This window comes from Gekko japonicus, unplaced genomic scaffold (genome assembly GCF_001447785.1).
Source record: "Gekko japonicus isolate JY-2015 unplaced genomic scaffold, Gekko_japonicus_V1.1 scaffold3669, whole genome shotgun sequence".
In the NCBI taxonomy this organism is placed as follows: domain Eukaryota; kingdom Metazoa; phylum Chordata; class Lepidosauria; order Squamata; family Gekkonidae; genus Gekko; species Gekko japonicus.
Window position 1 is genome coordinate 9,466 of NW_015165933.1, and position 19,085 is coordinate 28,550.

Genomic DNA, 19,085 nt, shown 5'->3' on the forward strand with positions numbered 1-19,085 from the left:
TGCTAATGTGGACACTGCCATGCTTCTAAGGTGGGCCATGTGGAAAAAATGGTGTTACGTAGGAATATTCTTGGGATTCCATGGGGTTCCTAAAGGCATACTCTTGGGATTCCAGATTGCTATTAGCGCAATGAGGCGTGGACATCGGATTAAACTGTATGAGCATGTGCAGAGCGCCTTTCCCTCACCATCCGGCGAAGCATCCCACCTGCTGGAACCTGGCTACCTCGTTACGCACGTCAGAAAAGTCTCCAGGGCCCCTACGGCTTTCCAGGGTGTGTGGAAAGCCTCCGGCTCTGCCGCCGCGCGCCCAGGTGAAGCGTGACGACACCCGTGACGCTCTCTGGGACCGACGCCACAGGCGCAGCGGCTGCCCGGCGGAGGGCGTGGGCGGACGTCACCTCAGCATCCCCTGCGCGGAGTGGTATGCGCTGCGTCTCCCCTTGGCGCTGGAGCGAGTAGTGCAGCCTGCCGAGCCAGCGAGAGGAGCGCATCAGGCTCTGCCGCCTCTGCCTGGACGGAGCAGGTCTTTAGCTGGCGGCGAGGGAGGGGAGCGAGAGCAGCGCCCGAGTCCAGCCCGCGTTAGCAGCAGGGCCGGCAGGAGGAGCTCGGTCGCCCGCCCGCCCGCCAGGCGCAAGGAAGCCGCCCTTCTGCTCCACCTTCTCCCCGAGGCTGCGGCTGAGTGGGGCATGGCCGGGCGAGGTCGGGGCTGCTGGGCGCTGCTGGCGCTCTGCGGCGTGCTGGCCGCCTTCTGCCTGCAGGGCTCCGGGGCGGACAAGCCTGAAGCGACGGCAGCGGGCGGCGGCGGGGCGAACCGGCGGCGGCGCTTGAGCCAGGAGGACGGCATCTCCTTCGAGTATCACCGCTACCCGGAGCTGCGGGAGGCGCTGGTGGCCGTGTGGCTGCAGTGCCCGTCCATCAGCAGGATCTACACCGTGGGCCGGAGCTCCGAGGGCAGGGAGCTGCTGGTCATCGAGATCTCCGACAACCCCGGCGAGCACGAGCCCGGTAAGGATCCCGGGCGGGGGTGGGCTGGGCTGGGCTGGGCGCTCCGTAGCCGCTGTCAAACCCGCCGGGGCTGCCCGTCCATGCCCAGCACCTGGGCAGCACTCGGCCGGCCGGCTGTTGGGCTTGTCTGAAGGAGGTGAGGAGGGGTAACCTTCTTTCTAGGCGACGGTGGGGATGGGAGCGTCAAACAGACAGGAAAAGAAGTCCTTTCCCTCCAGCCCTCACTTTTGCCTTCGTAGGCAGGGAGAATGACGGTTAATTCATCGCAACAGGCGCATGTAGCAGATCCGCCATTACTCCAGGATAATTCTGATCACCTTTACGGCAGTGGACTTGATCTGCTTCTGAGCTCTCCAAATATAACCTGGATGTGAGGAAGGGCTACCATGGGCAGCCTGTAACGTTAAAGAGCATTCTAACTGCAACCACTTCGGTGAAAATAAGAACATATTGGTGGCAGCCTGTAACGTTAAAGAGCATTCTATTGATGGTCCCAGGACCCGGAAATGCTGCCTTTATGTTAATTAATAAGGATTTCTAGATCAGGCAGCTTAGAAGGTGTACTGGTGATGTTGGTGCATCACGGTAACGGGGCTGTGAGCATCTATACCTGCCTATTTATTGTTTGTGAGAACATAGAAATAATATGCCCTTATTCAGACAACATTTTTGGCTCTGCACAGTGATTTTGAGTGCCCCTAGACATACTGCCTTGGTGTGAGCAAGTTGTGTGAAATGTGGTGCCATGTGCTAAAAGTGAATTGGCTCTAGACCAATTCTAGTCTAATGTGCTAAAAGTGAATTGGCTCTAGACCTGCAGTTGAAACATGGGAGGATGAGAATAGCAGTGGAGAAGGACCTTTCCTGTGTTCCTTCCTCCTGGGGTGGAAAATGAGCAGATGGATGCGTTTTTGGCCTCAGGAACTGCCTGTACCCAAGGGAAGTGGGAGAAATCCATTCCAGGCTGCATGGAAAAAGCCTCTGTTCTTACTTCAAGAGCTGATAGCTCTTGAGAGATGGAGAGAGAGCTACATGGAACATCTTTCTCCTCAGGTGTGACATGATCCTTACACACACCTACCCTTACTCCTGTGTATTACACATGTAAAGTGCATACACACACACACTTTTATGTACTGGACACTGTATATTATAGCAGCTGAAATGGGAAAGCTATATTACTTAAATACCTGTGTCAACACCACCAGGTATTCAGAGACCTATCAGTGCTGCCAGGGATACTCAGTACAGATTTTGGCTGGCTCACTTCGGAACGTGATGACAGACATTGTGATGGAGGTTGTGGCACCCTCATCATGTTGATGTGGTTTTGTTTTGTTAGCAGCAATCACACACAGTGCCTGTAACATCTGAAATGGGCCAAAGCAAGGCAAAACAGGCTTCTTGTGCAGCGTTAACCTCTTGCCTTCTTTCAGCTTTTAAAGAGCCAGTGATCTTAAGGCACTTGGGAGATTTGCATGCAGCCTGACACGTCATTGCACTGTATGGTTGCCAGGTTTGATTGTTAGTTGTTGCTAGTGACCAAGCTCCCCTCCACTTTCAAAACTGTGAATGAATATGTTGGGCAATAAGCAAAATAGGCGAGAATCTGGATTCCTAATGAAGCCTTTAATATTTCCTCACTGATAAAGCAATAGGAATATAACAGTGATGCATAGTCACAATAATGAAGAGCAGCTTCAAGCACATTTAAATATACCTATACGTAAATGTAGATATAACTATACCGATAGAGAGATTTTTCTCTCTCAAGATGGCTTTAGAGATAATTGAAAGGTTGTGAGCATTTGATGGCTAGTGACATATCCGTCTTTTAAAAAGCTGTATTTAATTCTAGAGACTGTCTTCTTGCAGATAGGTAGTGGTAAGCACCAGGGTTTTGGCCATCTAGGTTAAAAAAGTGCAGAAACATTAACACATCACTGTGATTATGTTAACTGGGGAACTGGAACACGCTGACAGATATAACTGCCTGGTTGGGTAGTATACAATGTAAACTTCGCAACTGGCGATGGTATGTGTATAACTATATGTACAGAACAATCATAATAGAGGATAATATATAGGACTAGCGGATTAAGCCTGTAATAAATTACGGAAGAGATCTTGTTGTATGCCAAGATGAGTGCCAAGAACAGCAGCTACAGTTCCCTGAGTAAATTCCCAAGGGGTAGTCATGTTACTCTGATGCAGCCAAAATAGCAGAGAGCCTTGTGGCACCTTAAAGACTAGCACGGGTATTGTGGCATAAGATTGAATCTGACGAAGCAGGCTCTTTGACTCAGAAAAAACTAATGCCACATTATCCACATTAGTCTTTAAGATGCAACAAGAATCATTGCTGTTTTCATATTATAAGTAAAATGTGCTATACCATACTCTTTAATGCAGGGATTTTGCTATGGCCTTAGAGGGTGTGTGTGTGCTTATGTATACAGTATGTATGTATATTAAGCAAACATCTTAGTCAAATTATTTCAGGGGAGTTATCTGAAATAAACTGGTCATGCTAATGCACAAACTGAAGAGGATTTGTTTTAATAATTTATGTATACATTCAAATGAAAAAAGATTAGGTAATGTGTCAGTATATAAAAATATATATGCCCCTTGAGCTGCATAAGAATCCTTGGACTAGACTGTAATATTAAATCATGCTTTTATAGGCAGCAATTAGTGGTTTGTGCTTTGGCATGAATCATGTATTATGATTTGTGCTTATTTTTGTGATAAATCTGTTGGTGGGTCAGTTATTTTAAATTGTATTTTAGATATAGTACACAGCTAATGCCATCCTAAACCTTGACTACTGGTGCAGTGCTAGTACTGGTTGGTACCCTTTGCTCTCTCAGTGGAGAACAGATACTTTGAAAGAGACCCAACTCCAAAGAGCTCAGAGTGTAGCAATTGCACTGGAGTTCATTGTGACACTGCCAAACCTGGATAGCCCAGGCAAGCCTGATTTTGTCAGATCTCAGAAGCTAACCAGGGTCGGCTCTGGCAAGTACTTGGATGGAGACTTCTTTGAAATGCCAGCAGTCCGGAGGTGGGGGCAGGCTTTATTCAGCTACCTCTCTGAATATCCTCCAGGCCCCCAGTAGCGGTCAGTCACCAGAGGTTGCCATGACTTACAGGTGCGCTCACACGCATGCACACACACACACGAAAAAATACCACCCCAAACACACACACACACACACATGAAAAAATACCACCCCCCAAAAGAATGGTGGCATGCCAATGCTGCTCCATTCCAGCTATAGATGGAAGCATCTAACCAATGTACAGACATGCATGTACACCTTCCTGACATCACCTCACATAGCTTCCGTCTAACCATGCATCAGTAGGTCACTGAGGAAAAAAACACATTGTGGGACAGTTGGGCCCCTCCATTGGCCTTGGTGTGGAAGTCAGCCATATATGACAGGTCAGGAAATATGGCAGAAAAAGGAACAGCTCTGTAAAACCATGCCTGAAGGCTATAGTTCAAGTCCCATATGTGCTTGCTATTAGATAGGGCTATAAGAAGTGCAAGAAGGTCCATCAGACCCAATCACTAGGGGTGAGCCGCTCAGATTGATGAGCTAACTGTAGACTCCAGTCACTTTGCTTAGCACCTTCCTTTCTAGACATCCTTCCACTGCATTCATGGGTTTCATCGCTCCCACTTGCTGCTATCCATCCTTGTGACTCCTGTACTCCATCTTTTCTTTCCCCACCCTATCATCTTGTAGCCTGCATGGTTTATAAAACACCAGAAGTGATTAGGGGAATTGTGAACTCTGAAGAATCTGCCATGTCCAGGGTACAAGTGTGTGTGTTTGAGCAAGTGATCTAAGGTATGCATGAAGAGGAGTTGGATCACAGTCTGCTTTCTTAAACAGGAAAAGTCTTTACTGCAACAAATTAAGCTAGAGCATAGACAGAGAAAATAGCTATCAATGCCTGCTGGTTACAGATCTAATGAAAGGAACATAAAACATAAGTCTCGGCTAACTTAACAATGCAGAACAGTACCTCTGACATCCTGTCTGTACGTCTGTGGAACAAATCCACCGTCAACCCCCCTTCTGCTCCCTGCAAAAGAATCTGGCTCCTAGCATTTGGACCAAGACGAATGTTTCAACCTTTTAATCCTTCCTGCCCTTGGTTGGCGGGAAGCCCTTCCCAATTCAGATTTAGGAAACTGCCCCACATGGGAAGGGGCACTTGAGTCTCCCCCAGTCAGCCTAGAGCTCACGTCCCATATCCAGATCAAGTTTTACAATAGCTGTCCATCTTGCCTCTCCTGGAAAGTAGGCAAACAGTTATTTCTCTGCAGAACTACATCTTCTGATCTCTTTGTGCATTTTATGGCTCTCTTCCCTGGGAAAATAAATGGCTGTCAGGATCCCAGGAACTCCCCAATGTGCTTCAAATCACCTGGCAATTCCAAATCACAACAGGTACTACTACAGTGATTCCGGCCCAGGCTAAAATGAGAGATTTGGCAACCCAGTACCAGAGCAGCTAGATGCAACCTGGCCACTGGAACTGCTGGAGATAGGCTCAGCAGTTGATTGTCTCTGTGCTGTGAATAGGCTTGGACCCTATGATTGTGTTCCATGTATGGTGAACAGTCCCTACTGCACAGTGCCCTTCGTCTCTTACTAGCACTTCTGCTCACATTGGGGCTTATTGAAAAACATTGATCTTGCATGAGTGGAAGTGCCAGCAGCCGAGGAAGCACACTCTGCATTGGAGGCTGTCTAGAATACACGGAACACTGTCATAGAATGCAAAACCTGTCGGAAGATTGTCTGCAAAGAGGCAAAAGAGCCACAAGGGCAGTAATGATTAATGTTCCACAACAGCAAGAGGGCAGAGGACCTTGGCACAAGAGGGCAAGAGGACCTGTATATCTCCCTTCCCCTCCCCAAGGTTACTACATAGTGAGATTACTTTGTTAGGGAAAAAAGGCTGGTTTTTTACACATGTTGTTTGCAACTGTTTTCTGTGGAAAATCCAGTTGCAAATGATTACTAAAGTGAATTATCCAAAGTGCGTGAAAGCAGCCATGGTGTAGTCATTTGGCCAATGCTTATCCATCTCTTATAGAGAGTTTCACTGGAACTCTGTCTACAGTTTCTGTTTGGGCTGCTCCATGAGGTTGTGATCCTATAAGGATCCTGCAGTGCATCATGGATATCTGGCTGGAAGTAGCAATGTTTGGAGTGGCTGGTAGTCACCCAGAAATACAATTGAGCTCACTGTTTTATCCACTTGCACTCTGACATGGGGACGTACTGCTAGTTAATCTATAAAAGGAGAGACCTTTCTGCAGTGTGCCTATTTACCCTATGTGTGAGACTCAGACAATGAGTGGCACATCATTGGTTTGCATAAACCTGAACAATATTCAAGAATCACTTTGCTCTCAGAGCTAGAGAAAATACCTCTGAGCAGCTCTCAACTTTCTGAAAAATTCACAACACAGTCCTAAGAACGCTTTCTTGGGAGTATATCCCAGTGAGTAGACTTCAGGAGGAGTCTAAGTAGGCCAGTTTAGGATAGCACTGGCAATCTTCCAAAGCTTCTTAGGAAAATGGATTCCCTTTACAATTCAGCAGCATGTTCTGTTAAATCAAAGTAGTTCTTAGTCAGTAGCATAACTTAATTTGTGCAGTTTCGTGGGGTTTTTTAATGTTGAAAGTTACTAAAGCTGGCTTCCTTCTAAGCTAAGCAAGTGAAAAATTCATCTCTTTAAGTTGCTGGAGATTTATTTTTATTAGGAATGCAGTATGTTTTTGCTGGGATGACCAGTGAATTATCCTTGGTCTCCTGCATAAAGATGAGACCCGTGAACCCATGAAGCTGACTCATATTGAATCAGACCATTGGTCCATCAAGGTAAGTACTGTCTATTCAGGCTGGCAGTCTCTCCAGGATCTTAGGGGAAGGTCTCTCACGTCACTTAGAAGAAGAAGAAGAAGAAGAAGAAGAAGAAGAAGAAGAAGAAGAAGAAGAAGAAGAAGAAGAAGAAGAGGTTGGATTTATACCCTGCCCTTCACAACCCAAAGGTGTCTCAGAGCGGTTTACAAACTCCTTTCCCTTCCCCTCCCCACAACAGACACCCTGTGAGGTAGGTAGGGCTGAGAGAGCTCTGACAGAAACTGCTCTTTTTCAAGAACAGCTCTTATCAGAACTATGACTTGCCCAAGGTCATCCAGCCAGGTGCTGGATTACTACCTAATCCTTTTGTCTGGAGTGAGCATTGAACCTGGGACCTTCTGCATGCCAAGCAGATGATCTACCACTGATCCTCACCTCCTCCCCACTCACCTACAGAAATTGTGGAGCCGGTTAGGGCAGCATACTTTTCATGTGGACATTTAAGGTGTCTGGCTGTGGGGAAAGCAAGGGAGGGATGCCTTTACAAAACACTAGGGCAGAGGTGGGCAACTTTTTCGTCCAAGCACTGAACAAAATGCTATGTTTACCTGTGAACATATTGGTGTGCTGGCAAGCAAAACTGGATGGGGGGAGATGAGCATTGTGTTGGCTGTAAAACACTTTCAACTGGGGGGAGGGCAGTGCTGAGGGGAGGTGGGACACTGCAGATGCAGCTGGCAGCCTCCTGCATTATCACACTGAGCAGCAATACTCAACGACATTGCAGTGCAGCTCTGACCACTGCGGAGGAGCTGCTAGCACTTAGCAGGGGCAGGACTGAAGAGGGCTCCGGTTGATAATGTCATTGGTCCTAAACCAAAAAGTGTCCTGGAATTATGCCTTGACCTGGTTTGGCTTGACTGCATGACTACTTTGGGGGTGGAGAAAGGGAACTGCTGTGCATTGCAAAATGGCTTTGGTTTCTACCATTGAACACACTGACTTAGGGATGCTTACCCTTACAATAGTCACTGTGTGCTAGGTAAGTAGGAATAAACCCCCACAATGTTTAATGGATTAAAAGAAATTCTGGACTTTCTGTGACTATCGCAAAAATATATATTCCAAAAATAGCTCTGGTAACAGTTTGTGTATTGAAGTGGGAAAAGTATGGGTGCTTAACTCATATGTCTTCTACTACCATTTCTACTGAGATGTATAAAGGAGGGACACATGGATCTCTTATGGAGATCTCCATGAACAGTTTGTAAATAATCAAAATCTGTGTTAAAATGTGCATAAATGAACCACTGTGTTCTGCATTTCAAGATCCCGTGTTGTGTTCTGGTAGGAGTCTCTAAATGTTGGAGCCCAGTGGTGGTTGTAGGGTTGCCAACTTCCTTGAGGTAGCTGGGGATCTCCTGGGATTACAACTGATCTCCAGGTGACAGAGATCAGTTTGTCTGGATAAAATGGTAGCTTTGGAAGGTGAACTCTATGGCATTGAAGCCCTTCCCCAAACCTAATCCTCATTAGGCTCCACCCCCAAAATCTCCAGGTATTTCCCAACACAGAGCTGGCAACCCTAGGTTGTTGTGAGGTAGCCATGTGATCCTCTCTCTACCAGTACAAACCATGCCGATTTCATTGGGACCTTTGCTGGCAGAAAACCTGAAAGAATTGGGACAGCTTGTGCCTTGATCACAAGTCCATAGAAAATCATGGCTTTGTCCTTGATCATGGAAGCAAAATGAGAAATTAATCTTAACATTGGTGGGATTTGGACTAGACAGGAACTGTATATTTGAAAGAAGGATTCGAATTTAGCACACTTGCTGAATAACAAAAATGGGGGGAAATAGAAAGGATCAGGTGATCGATATTTGGTTCACTTCACCATTTGTTTTTGCACAAGAGAAGCCCCATAGTGCTTCAAATTAGGTATCATATTTAACCCTTCTCCCCTTGCTGTTTCCCTGCAGTTTCCCATGAAGCTGCTATTAGCCCAACCGGGGGTGGGGGGGGGTGCCTCTGTACTGTGCCCATCGTATTCCTTAGATGGGAGTGTTAGCAGTTTGGGAGGGGATATAGGTTAGGAAAACAGCATGGGAGGAAAGGGTCAAGACTCTTTTTCCTGACACCATTGTTCCCGTATAATTTTCTTTTCTAAACTCATAGTTAAATGTTCAGAGTTCCAGTCACAGATCTCCTACATCCATTGCATTTGTTTTTGAGACTGCAAATGATACTTCCAGGAGCCATCGCTATTTACATCAGGTGCTCCACTCAGCGATTCTGAAAGAGAAGCCTCCTGTTGAGGTCAGTTTAAGACGATAGATTTCTGTAGCATTTATTACTGTTCCATCATTAAATGAGGATTTATTGGTCTTGTTGCAGGCTAAGCACTTGTGACTCACCCTGTTGTTACAATAAAAATACTCTGAGTCACTTAATCATCTTGAAAGTTTAGGAAGAAAAACTCAATGTGGCCTATTCCACAGATCTGTTCTGCTTAGGCTGATGTGTGCCGGTGCCTTCCACTGGTGCAACAGGCTCTTCTGCTAGCCTCTTGCACACAGGGAAGATGCTTTGTGCTGGAGGAAGGCACTACTGTTAGCGGAATAGGCCTATGAGATCCAAGCTGCCTTGATGGCCCCAACTGAGCAGAAGAATGGGTTGTAAAAGAATAAATAAGAAAATCCTCTATTTTATTCTTTCATTTTTATTGGTTTTTTTCCGTTTTAACTAACAGAGAAAAACAAACAAAATATATATACAATACAATCCTACATTTATACATAAACAACTGACCTTCATGAACGAAAACATAATCATGGATAAAGAAATAAAGCATAATTCATGATCAACTAACTACACTTTTTCTATTACAATTGTTGAACAAAACTTACTTTATTGTATAAAATTACTTTATATATTCAAACTGTTTGCTTTAAAAAATCTATAGTCTATCTTTTCTTCCTTCATATCTAACATTTCATCATTACAAATACATATTACCTAATTGCCACTTCTTTGACCATTTACCCTGCTTTTGAGCTATAGAGTCAAAAATATATTCCATTTTTCTTGCGATTCTAAATTTAATCTGTTATGCAAATTTGGCCTGTTTTGCTATTGAACCCTTTGTTTTATTGATTGGGTGACTATGATCTGCACTGCTGCTTGTAAGTTATTGTGTCCTTTGCTGATTTTGGAAGAGGCTTGGGGAGGGAACAGGGCAGTCGGGTCATACCAAAACAATCACATGGATGCATGTTTCCAGTAGCATGCAAACATGTCTTATGTCATAGATACAATCAGCTTGAGAGAATTATTTGTAAGAATGAATTATTATCACCCCCAAACGCAACATAATGATGTCACGTGGAAGTGACGTCATCACGTTGGTGTCCCTCTGGTGTTTGGGGCAAAACTCCATGGTAACCATAGAGTGTTGCCCCAAACACCAGCGTGTCAGTGTGCGACATCACTGACGTGATGACATCACTTCCACCTGATTTCATTACAACATGCACACATTACATCATCCCCACTCTTGGAAAGTCCCTCCCCCACTGCCGGGTTAATCCGACCTGGCAGTCCTAATGCTGAGAGTGACCTAGAAGGTTTCTTTATTTTTTTTTTAAAGGGAGCTTGTGAAATTCACTTGCCCAAGTCCGCATAGTCTTATAGGATCCTGAAGGGGAGGAGTTGAGTAAGGAGAAAATTTATCTATGGTTTATCCTGTCCCTGGTCTCCAGTTTGTGTATATATATGTATATGCAGAGGTCATTTCGGGGGGGACTGTAGTGTGCCTGTCCCCAGTCTTGTTGAACCCGTATACACTTTTGGAGTTTTGAAAACAAGTATCAGGTGTCCACACAAAATGTTTGCCGGGGGGAGGGGAGCTGGGGCCAATTAGAAAATGTTGGGAGGTTTGAAGCCAAGTATTCTCCTTTGATAATTCTAAATGAGTGCTCCACACACCATGAGCCTCTTGGGCTCTTTTAAAGTATCTCCTGCTTTCTTGAGATGGAGGAAAGCCAGGATACGCTCTTTGCTTTTTGTTGTTGTTGTTGCTGTGAAGTCACAGCTGACCTATGGCGACCCTGTAGAGTTTTTCAAGGCAAGAGATGGTTCAGAGGTGGTTTGCCATTGCCTGCCTCTGCATCATGACCTTGGCATTCCTCAGAGGTCTCCCATCCAAATACTAGCCAGGGCTGACCCTGCTTAGCTTCCGAGATCTGATGAGATCGGGCTAGCCTGAGCTATCCAGGTCAGAGCTTGTTTGCTGTTGGGAAGAGATATTTTGAGGAAGAAGGAAGTTGATGCCAGGAAACATACATCCAGGCACCGTGATACCCATGCGCACAGCACTGGGGATCAGTGGTCTACACAGAGTTCATGGGAGTACACTGCAATTCTAGAGGTCCTTGCCCCACACACCCCAGAGACAAGTGTTTTGCTAGTTCATTAGAACTCTGAATACAGAAAGCACATGAAAAGGAAGGTGCCCCCCCAAGGTTTTTTGGAAGGTGCCCAAGTCTTACACATTTTCACCCATGTACCTGTCTTGAGTGCCAACATAAAGTTATTGCAGAGCTGGCAGAGTTTTTCAGTGTTGTGACACGCTTTCTGGCATAGATGCTGCAACACAAAGGCTTCTTAAGCAATTATAGATTGATGGCTTGAATGAGCTATAAGAAATTTCTAGACACTTTATTTTAATACCCTGCAATATATACATTAGGAACAAGAAAATAGCTCTTAGGAACAAAACAAGTTTATCATGTGAACGTTTTAAAAGTATCTTGGCAAATCTTGAAATCCAGTTATGTACTCCAAAGGCCAGGGTGGCTTTTTTCCAAACTCTTCTCATAGATCTGCTAAATGTTAAAGATGGGAGAAAGCCAGCTTTTACTTGGCCGTGGGTTTTGACTATATATTAAACACTAGCAAACCATACTAGTCCCCTTTTTGGTGAAAAATTTAAGTTCTGTAAAATATTAAGGGGTCCGAAGTGAAACTTGTTTTACTATGTATTTTCTGGGATAGCTACAGAAAAAAAATAAGAGTCCTCCGAAGTTAGCCAAATTTCTTCTCCTCATAGGACTGAGTCTTGACTGCAGTTAGATCTCCTGAGATGTGTTTTGTCTCTAAGCAGCAGCAGCAGTGATGGCACTGGACAAGGGGGGGTTAAATTCTTTCCACTGTTTCCCTGATTGAAGATACGACCTCAGACTAGTATGGGAAAAGATAGGCACAATATGGGTAGACTGTCTTTTTTCACAGTGGGGTTTAAAGCAGCCCGGGATGCATGTGCTCAGCATTGACCGAAAAAGCAGCATGTGTGGGAAGATTAACGCCCCTTCCTTCCCCTGCAGCTGCTGTTTAGGACCAGAAAACATGTTGGCAGATCATGCATAGTTTTAATGTATATTTGATTCTACCTCTCATTTTGACCATGAACACATAGTGGCAATGCAAGCTGTGGAGTTTTTTGTCAAACAGAAAAATTTAGTAGATGAACTAAAACAGAAGATGTATGAGAGCTACTTCAAACATGCCGATTTTTCTATATTGATCAGGTATCTCCAACCTTATTAAACCTGTGGGCATTTTAAATTTTGGGAATTTTAAGAACAGGTAGTGGGTGCCACAACAAAATGGCTGCCATGGGTGGTGGGACCAATCACAAAATTTTGGGACATACCACCAAGGGTTAAGAGCTTCCAAACCAAGCATGTTCCTTTGATGGTGGCTATTGAGGGTGCTCCTGGCTAATGCAAAGGTGATGCTCCCTGGGCCCTTCTGAAGGATCTCCTCCTCCAATGAAGTATACAGAATCCAAGAATGGCTTATCGATTTGGGGATGAAGCAACTGGGCACCAGGAAACCCATTTGTAGGTGGCTTGGTGTCCATGGGCACCAGTGTTGGTGGTCACCTGTATAGACACTGCTATACTTGTAGGAGAGCACCCCTCTTTAGGCTTTCAAAGAATGGACATGCACAATGATAGAGTGTGATCATGGCAGCAAGTTCCACTTGGGATATTTGAGCATTAATTTGAAAGTATGCAAGTAGTGGTTAATTGCGCGGACTCTAATCTGGGAGAACCGGGTTTGATTCCCCACTCCTCCACTTGCACCTGCTGGATGACCTTGGGCAAGCCATAGTTCTGGCACAGCTGTTCTTGAAAGAGCAGTTTCTGTCAGAGCTCTCTCAGCCCCACCTACCTCACAGGGTGTCTGTTGTGGGGAGGGGAATGGAACGGAGTTTGTAAGCTGCTCTGAGACTCCTTTGGGTAGAGAAGGAGACTCCTTCTCCTCCTCCTCCTCTTCTCTTCTTCTCTTCTTCATAAATGAATAGTTCCCTCCACATGATAAGAAGCACTGCTTTTTTCTTTTTCCTTTTGGTATTTTTTTTCCTTTTTTTTTTTTTGAAAGTACCTGAGGGTACACATTTATTGTTTTCTTATACTCCTAAACACAGACATAAACAACTACAACAAACAACATATAAACCAAGAGACTTGTTACAGTTTGTTACTACACCTAATCTGTTGCTTCATTATTCTCTAATATTTGTTAGTATTCTCTAGTTCCATTATTATATATTACTACATACTCAGATATTATTATTACCATATCAGCTTTTTTTTGCTTTTTTGTTGTTTGTGTGACTTTTTTCAGTGTTCCTTACGATGTGGAGAAAGCTGGATATGGATTTGTCTGTATGCATGTAAACTTAGTATGTATGCTCAGAGTAATGCCATATCCTGCATACGTATGTTTATTCTACTCCCTTTTGGTGTCTCCAGAAGGCTTGCTTGTCTGTTCTGCTTTTGCTTATTTTTTTGAAATGTCATAGCTGACTGGTTAGATTTTCTTCTTTGCATTTCTTCACGTTTTACATCAGGGACATCAGTTACAGTGATTAAACCAAATGTGGCAGGAGAAAGAGGTAGAGTGACCTACAGCGTAGCATTTTGTTTAGATAATGGAGAGCATTGCCTGATACTGCAAATAGACAGGGTGGATAAAAATTGATAGCTTTTAAAAACAAGCAAAAAATACATGCCCTTCAAGCCCATCTGGATTATCCTTTAGTTCATGAAGGGAGCTGCCAATCTGTAACTTAAAGAACAGGGTGGCAGTGGCAGCTGTAGGGTGTAAAATTCTCTGAGATGTGCATAGTGAGGTAAATTACCCTTCCCTCAACACCTTTTTAAGGCCATCTTCCTTTAACCGAGGGCAAGGCTGTATCTACACTGGCATACTGACAAAAGGGAAGAGGGAATGAGCTGACACTCCTACCCTTTGGCTCCCAAAGCTATGGAAGAGGCTAGACAGTCAGTGCTTCAACCTCCTCTGATCAATCTGGGTCCAGTGCAGGGGTGGGCAAGGTGTTGACTTTTTCTGGCATATATTCCTGAAGCTATTCCTGATTCAGTTTGGGGGCCAAAATCTTTCTTAATACTGTAAATAGTGACTTTTTTTGTAACACATTTTTTTCTACCTAGATAAAGAAATTCCGTCTGAACTAAAATGTAGTATTCAGCTTCTCTATTTGGCATCAGCACCAGGGGAAATTAAATATGGCAGAGGTCTAGTTTGTTTTTTTAAATTAGATGTCAGTGTATTTGACATATGTCAATGTTCAAGCAAGTCTTGTGGGGGGGGGGAGACCAATCTTGCTTAGCATTGTACTGATAAAGGCAATGAGGCCAGTTTTCTAAGGACTATACAGTCTGCACTTAAGGCTAAACTCCTCCTGCATGACATAAATTTGGGATATTTACAACTATAGTGGAAACAGGAACATAATCAAAATACTATATGGCAGATGCACAGCAAACAATGAGCTCCAGATTCTCCTAAATTCTGTGGGCTGAATGCTTTGTAATTGGTTTTTCTGCTTTTCTCTCTATGTTGGCTCCTCACAATCCTCTTTTAACGCATTTCAGCTGCTGCCTGACCTTAACTGTTTGCTCGATTTTCTTTGTGGTCCTCTCCCTACTGCTCTTAACTTTGGTGACTTTTCACATTCTCTCTGGTTAACAAATTGAATGAGTCCCAAGAAGTTGTTTTGTCCCAGACTTCTGCCTGTGCACAGAAAGTGGTATGATGAGAGAGAAAAGGGCTAACATGGTATCATGTTGCATGATAGCAGTGAGATTAACAAAGTCTGAGTTCAGTGGCACCTTTAAGACCAACAAAGTTTTATTCAAGACATAAGCTTTCATGTGCATGCACACTTCTTCAGATACAACAAAATGGAAGTTACCAGTCCATACATATAGGTCGAGGGTGAGCAGTACATTAACATACAACTTAATAAAGATGTTTAACAGATTCAAGGACCAAACAGGAACAACAAACTTAGTTTATATGGTTACCATCTGTTTGGGTTTAATTCTGGGGGGGATGCATAAATATATCAAAACTGGAGATTGATGGGCAGATGTAGCCTTCTTAATTGTGGAATGCTGAGAGTAATCAACTGAGACTCTGGCATTACGCTCCATCTGTCTCCTCTCAAGTGTGGAGGCAACCTTACAGCATCTTCTTTGAAGTGGGGCAGTTGGCTATGTAGAGTTATCTTCCCTTTCCCCAGACCAGAGAAATATATTCCAACCATTACAAATTATATTGCATTCTATAATTCATTATATTACATTACAATCTACTATTCTAATCTTGTTGTTCAGTTGCACAGTCGAGTCCGACTCTTCGCGACCCCATGAACCAGATCACACCAGGCCTTCCTGTCTTCCGCCGTCCTCTGAAGTTGGCTCAATTTCATGTTCGTTGCATCTATGACACTGTCTAACCATCTCATCCTTTGCCGTCCCCGTCTTCTTTGACCTTCAATCTTTCTCAGCATCAGGATTTTCTCCAGTGAGTGCTCCCTTCTCATTTGGTGGCCAAAGTATTTGAGCTTCAGCTTCAGTATCTGGCCTTCCAAGGAACAGTCAAGGTTGATTTCTTTTAGGATCGACTGATTTGATCTTCTTGCAGTCCAAGGGACTCTCAAGAGTCTTCTCCAGCACCATAGTTCAAAAGAATCTATTCTTCGGCGCTCAGCCTTCCTTATAGTCCAACTCTCGCAGCCGTACATTACTACTGGGAAGACCATTGCTTTGACTATTCTAATCTACTATTCCAAATAAGAAATAGATTGACATAAAATAAAGAGGATGTATGTCCCTTCTGGGGGATTGGTGAGAATACAGATGTAAGGACTGAATGAGGTTAGCATGTGTAGTGAGATAAAAAACCAAAGTCCTGGGGATTCCATTTTTCTGAGCATTGTAATAACTTGCAACTTTGGAATTTCCCTTTCTCGTCTGTTCCTGAAGTTCCTTTGCAATACAACAACTATTTTGAGGTTACCCACTGAATGTCCTGGAAGGCTGAAAAAGTGTTCTCCTACAGTTTTCTCAGTTTTGTGATTCTTGATCTAAGATTTGTGTTCATTTATCTTTTGGCGTGGGGTTTGCCCTATGTAGCCAACTAAAGGGCATTGTTGGTATCTAATGGCATATGCAATGTTAGAAGATGAGCAAGTGAATGAGCCTGAGATAGCATATGGCAGTGAACTCAGCTGAATTCTTCACACAAGTTTCACTTTTCCAAGTGGCTTACAGGACTGACTATTAGATAGAGAAGTAGGAAAATGTGCCTGCTAGGAGATACAAGCAATAATATTTAAGTGAAACATTACTCTGATAGTATTTTATATCACGGTTTGATCACATAAGGGAGGTGGTGAGTTCTTGAGCTTTGACATTGATATCGACACCATTTAAACTGAGGAACATCTGGCAGTTTTAATTGGAAGAGAGATGGTGCTAGAGGAAAAGTCTTTTGGGACAATTTAAACATCTAAAAAAATCCTGCCTGTGAATAAAATCTAACACGCCTAAAGACATCATCTGAGGGCTGAGCTGGATGTTACAAGAAACACAAGAATTATGCACATATTGTTGGAATGTCTCTTGTGGGGGAAATGGATCACCCTTTGGACATTTCAGCAAAAGTGGTCAGTCAGAAGGAGTTGCTCTCTCTTCAGTGAATCCTCATATTTTTGTAACAGCCAGACAATCTTTAATTGACTTAAACTCTCCAAGTGTCCAAATAGCTTTGTTATACCCTGATACAACACAGCAGGATTTTTCTACTTTTTGAGGACATAGAACTGTATGTCTGCATAGTTTCTGGGAGTAAAGTTTAACAAGGTTTTTTTAAAAAGGAGTAGGTGTACCTCACACAATGTAATAAATGCCAGTTTAATTTATGAAGAAAGTTAGAATGTTTTGGAAATGCATTGGACTTTCATAGTTTAAAGGAAAATTTATCAAAACACCACAAAGAACATCTAGGTTAACAAAGAGTTGGCTCAAGGGAAAAAGAGAGGTTGTGTTTGTAACTTAAAGCATTGTTTAAAATGGTTTTCAGAATACTTATGAGTTCATCCAAAGGTTTTATCTTTTTGCCATTTTAAAGTTTTTAAAGGACTGATGAAAAACAGAAATGTTTGGATCTATGAAAATGGTAAGATGAAAACATGCACTGAGATATTTGTACAGAACTTAAACACGTAGACTTTGTGATCATGTCTTTTATTGGTAGGTTTTACAAAAGGTTGGGTTCCATCTAGAATTGGATCCCAGGAGGGTGATTATTGCTGGTTCCCTCCCAGGCCAAGGCAGCCCAAAATATCCACTGAAATGTTGCTCTTGGGGGGGGGGATGGGGAGCCCCCTAGGAATTCTAGGCAGAATTCAAGCCATTATTAACACTTCAAGTGACTGTGTGTTGTTGTGTCTAGGGTTGCAATTCAGTGCACATGTACTTGGGAGTATGTTCTATTGAAATCAAACAGAAAGGCAATTAGAAAGTTTCCCCTTATATAAAGGACTAGAGAATTACTGCATTAAAAACATTATTGCCAGGGCTAGGGGGCGGGGCTTCGGACGCGCTGGCGACGGACGCTCCTTGAGCACTCTCCCGGACCCCTTCGCCTTTAAACTCGCCGAAACAAATCAAAACGAGCGATTTTCCTGCTACTAAACGCCTCAGCTGAAGCCTGAATATCCCCTGATGCAAGGAAGTAAGTCATAAAGGGGAAATCTTTATTTAAACGCGCTACACGAACGATCGAAAAAATCGGGTCTGAAAAATCAAAATGGCGACCGGAACGCAAGGTGATGCTCCGACTAACATCCCGATCACGAAACAAGACCTGCTAGATAGTTTCCAACTACTTAAGGCAGAAATCAAAACAGAAATACATGAGTCGATCAGCCAAGCCTTGAAGCCTATAACAGACCAAATAGAAGCATTGCAAAACTCTATGCAAAATGTAGCACTTACTGCAGATGCGGCCCTCGAAGCTACCACAGCTACAAACGACGATATAAGAGACCTGCAAGAAGCTGAAAGTTGGTCACGAGAACGCATTTTACATCTGGAACATCGCACTCGTGAAAAGCTGGCTAAATTTCGAGGGTTCCCAGAAAACGCAGAGCAAGAGGAAAACCCTATCTCCTTCCTGAGCAAATGGATGAAAGCTGCATTTGCACTAGAAGATGATGAAGCACCCAAATTGACAAGAGCCTATAGAGTTGGCGGGAAACCTGCTAAAGAGGGCAAAGGCCCCAGAGACTTTTTAGCGGAATTCGAAACCGTCTCACAAAAACTCAACATCCTCAAACTGGCCAAGACTGCTGCTAAACTAGAATTCAAAGGAGTCCGTATTGCTATTTTCCCGGACGTGGCACCTGAAGCTCTATCAATCAGAAGAACCCTCAAACCAATAACGACGCGCCTCCATGATGCGGAAATAAAGTATAGATGGCTTCCGTCCGGGGCCCTACAGGTCCGAAAAAATGGCTCCACACACCAAGCAATCAACATCGACGAGGGAGAAAGTTTGCTGCTGGCTCTCGGGCTTAACCCCATCATTGAAATGGAAACTGAACAACAATCAACAAGGAAAAGAGCCCGTCAAGCCACCCCGCAGAAATGGAATAGAATTCCCTCTCGACGGAGAATTTCTTATGAACACTGAAATTTTGGTCTCGAATCTTTGGGAACGCAAGTATTTGTATGGATGTTTTCAATTGTTTTGGACTAAATGTGTCGGTAGTTAATTTACCATAGTAGTAATCAGCAGGA

The 19,085-nt window shown here is 43.8% G+C and overlaps 1 protein-coding gene across 1 annotated transcript in view; it reads left to right on the forward strand.

The window, feature by feature from the left end:
• The first annotated feature begins 435 nt into the window (after nucleotides 1-435).
• Nucleotides 436-19,085, forward strand: part of CPE (carboxypeptidase E) — a 99,409-nt gene continuing 80,759 nt past the window's right edge. Inside the window, exon 1 of the mRNA XM_015411427.1 lies at nucleotides 436-1,008. Within this exon, the coding sequence (XP_015266913.1) occupies nucleotides 690-1,008 (319 nt within the window). The 5' untranslated portion in view covers nucleotides 436-689. The remainder of the gene's footprint in view (nucleotides 1,009-19,085) is intronic.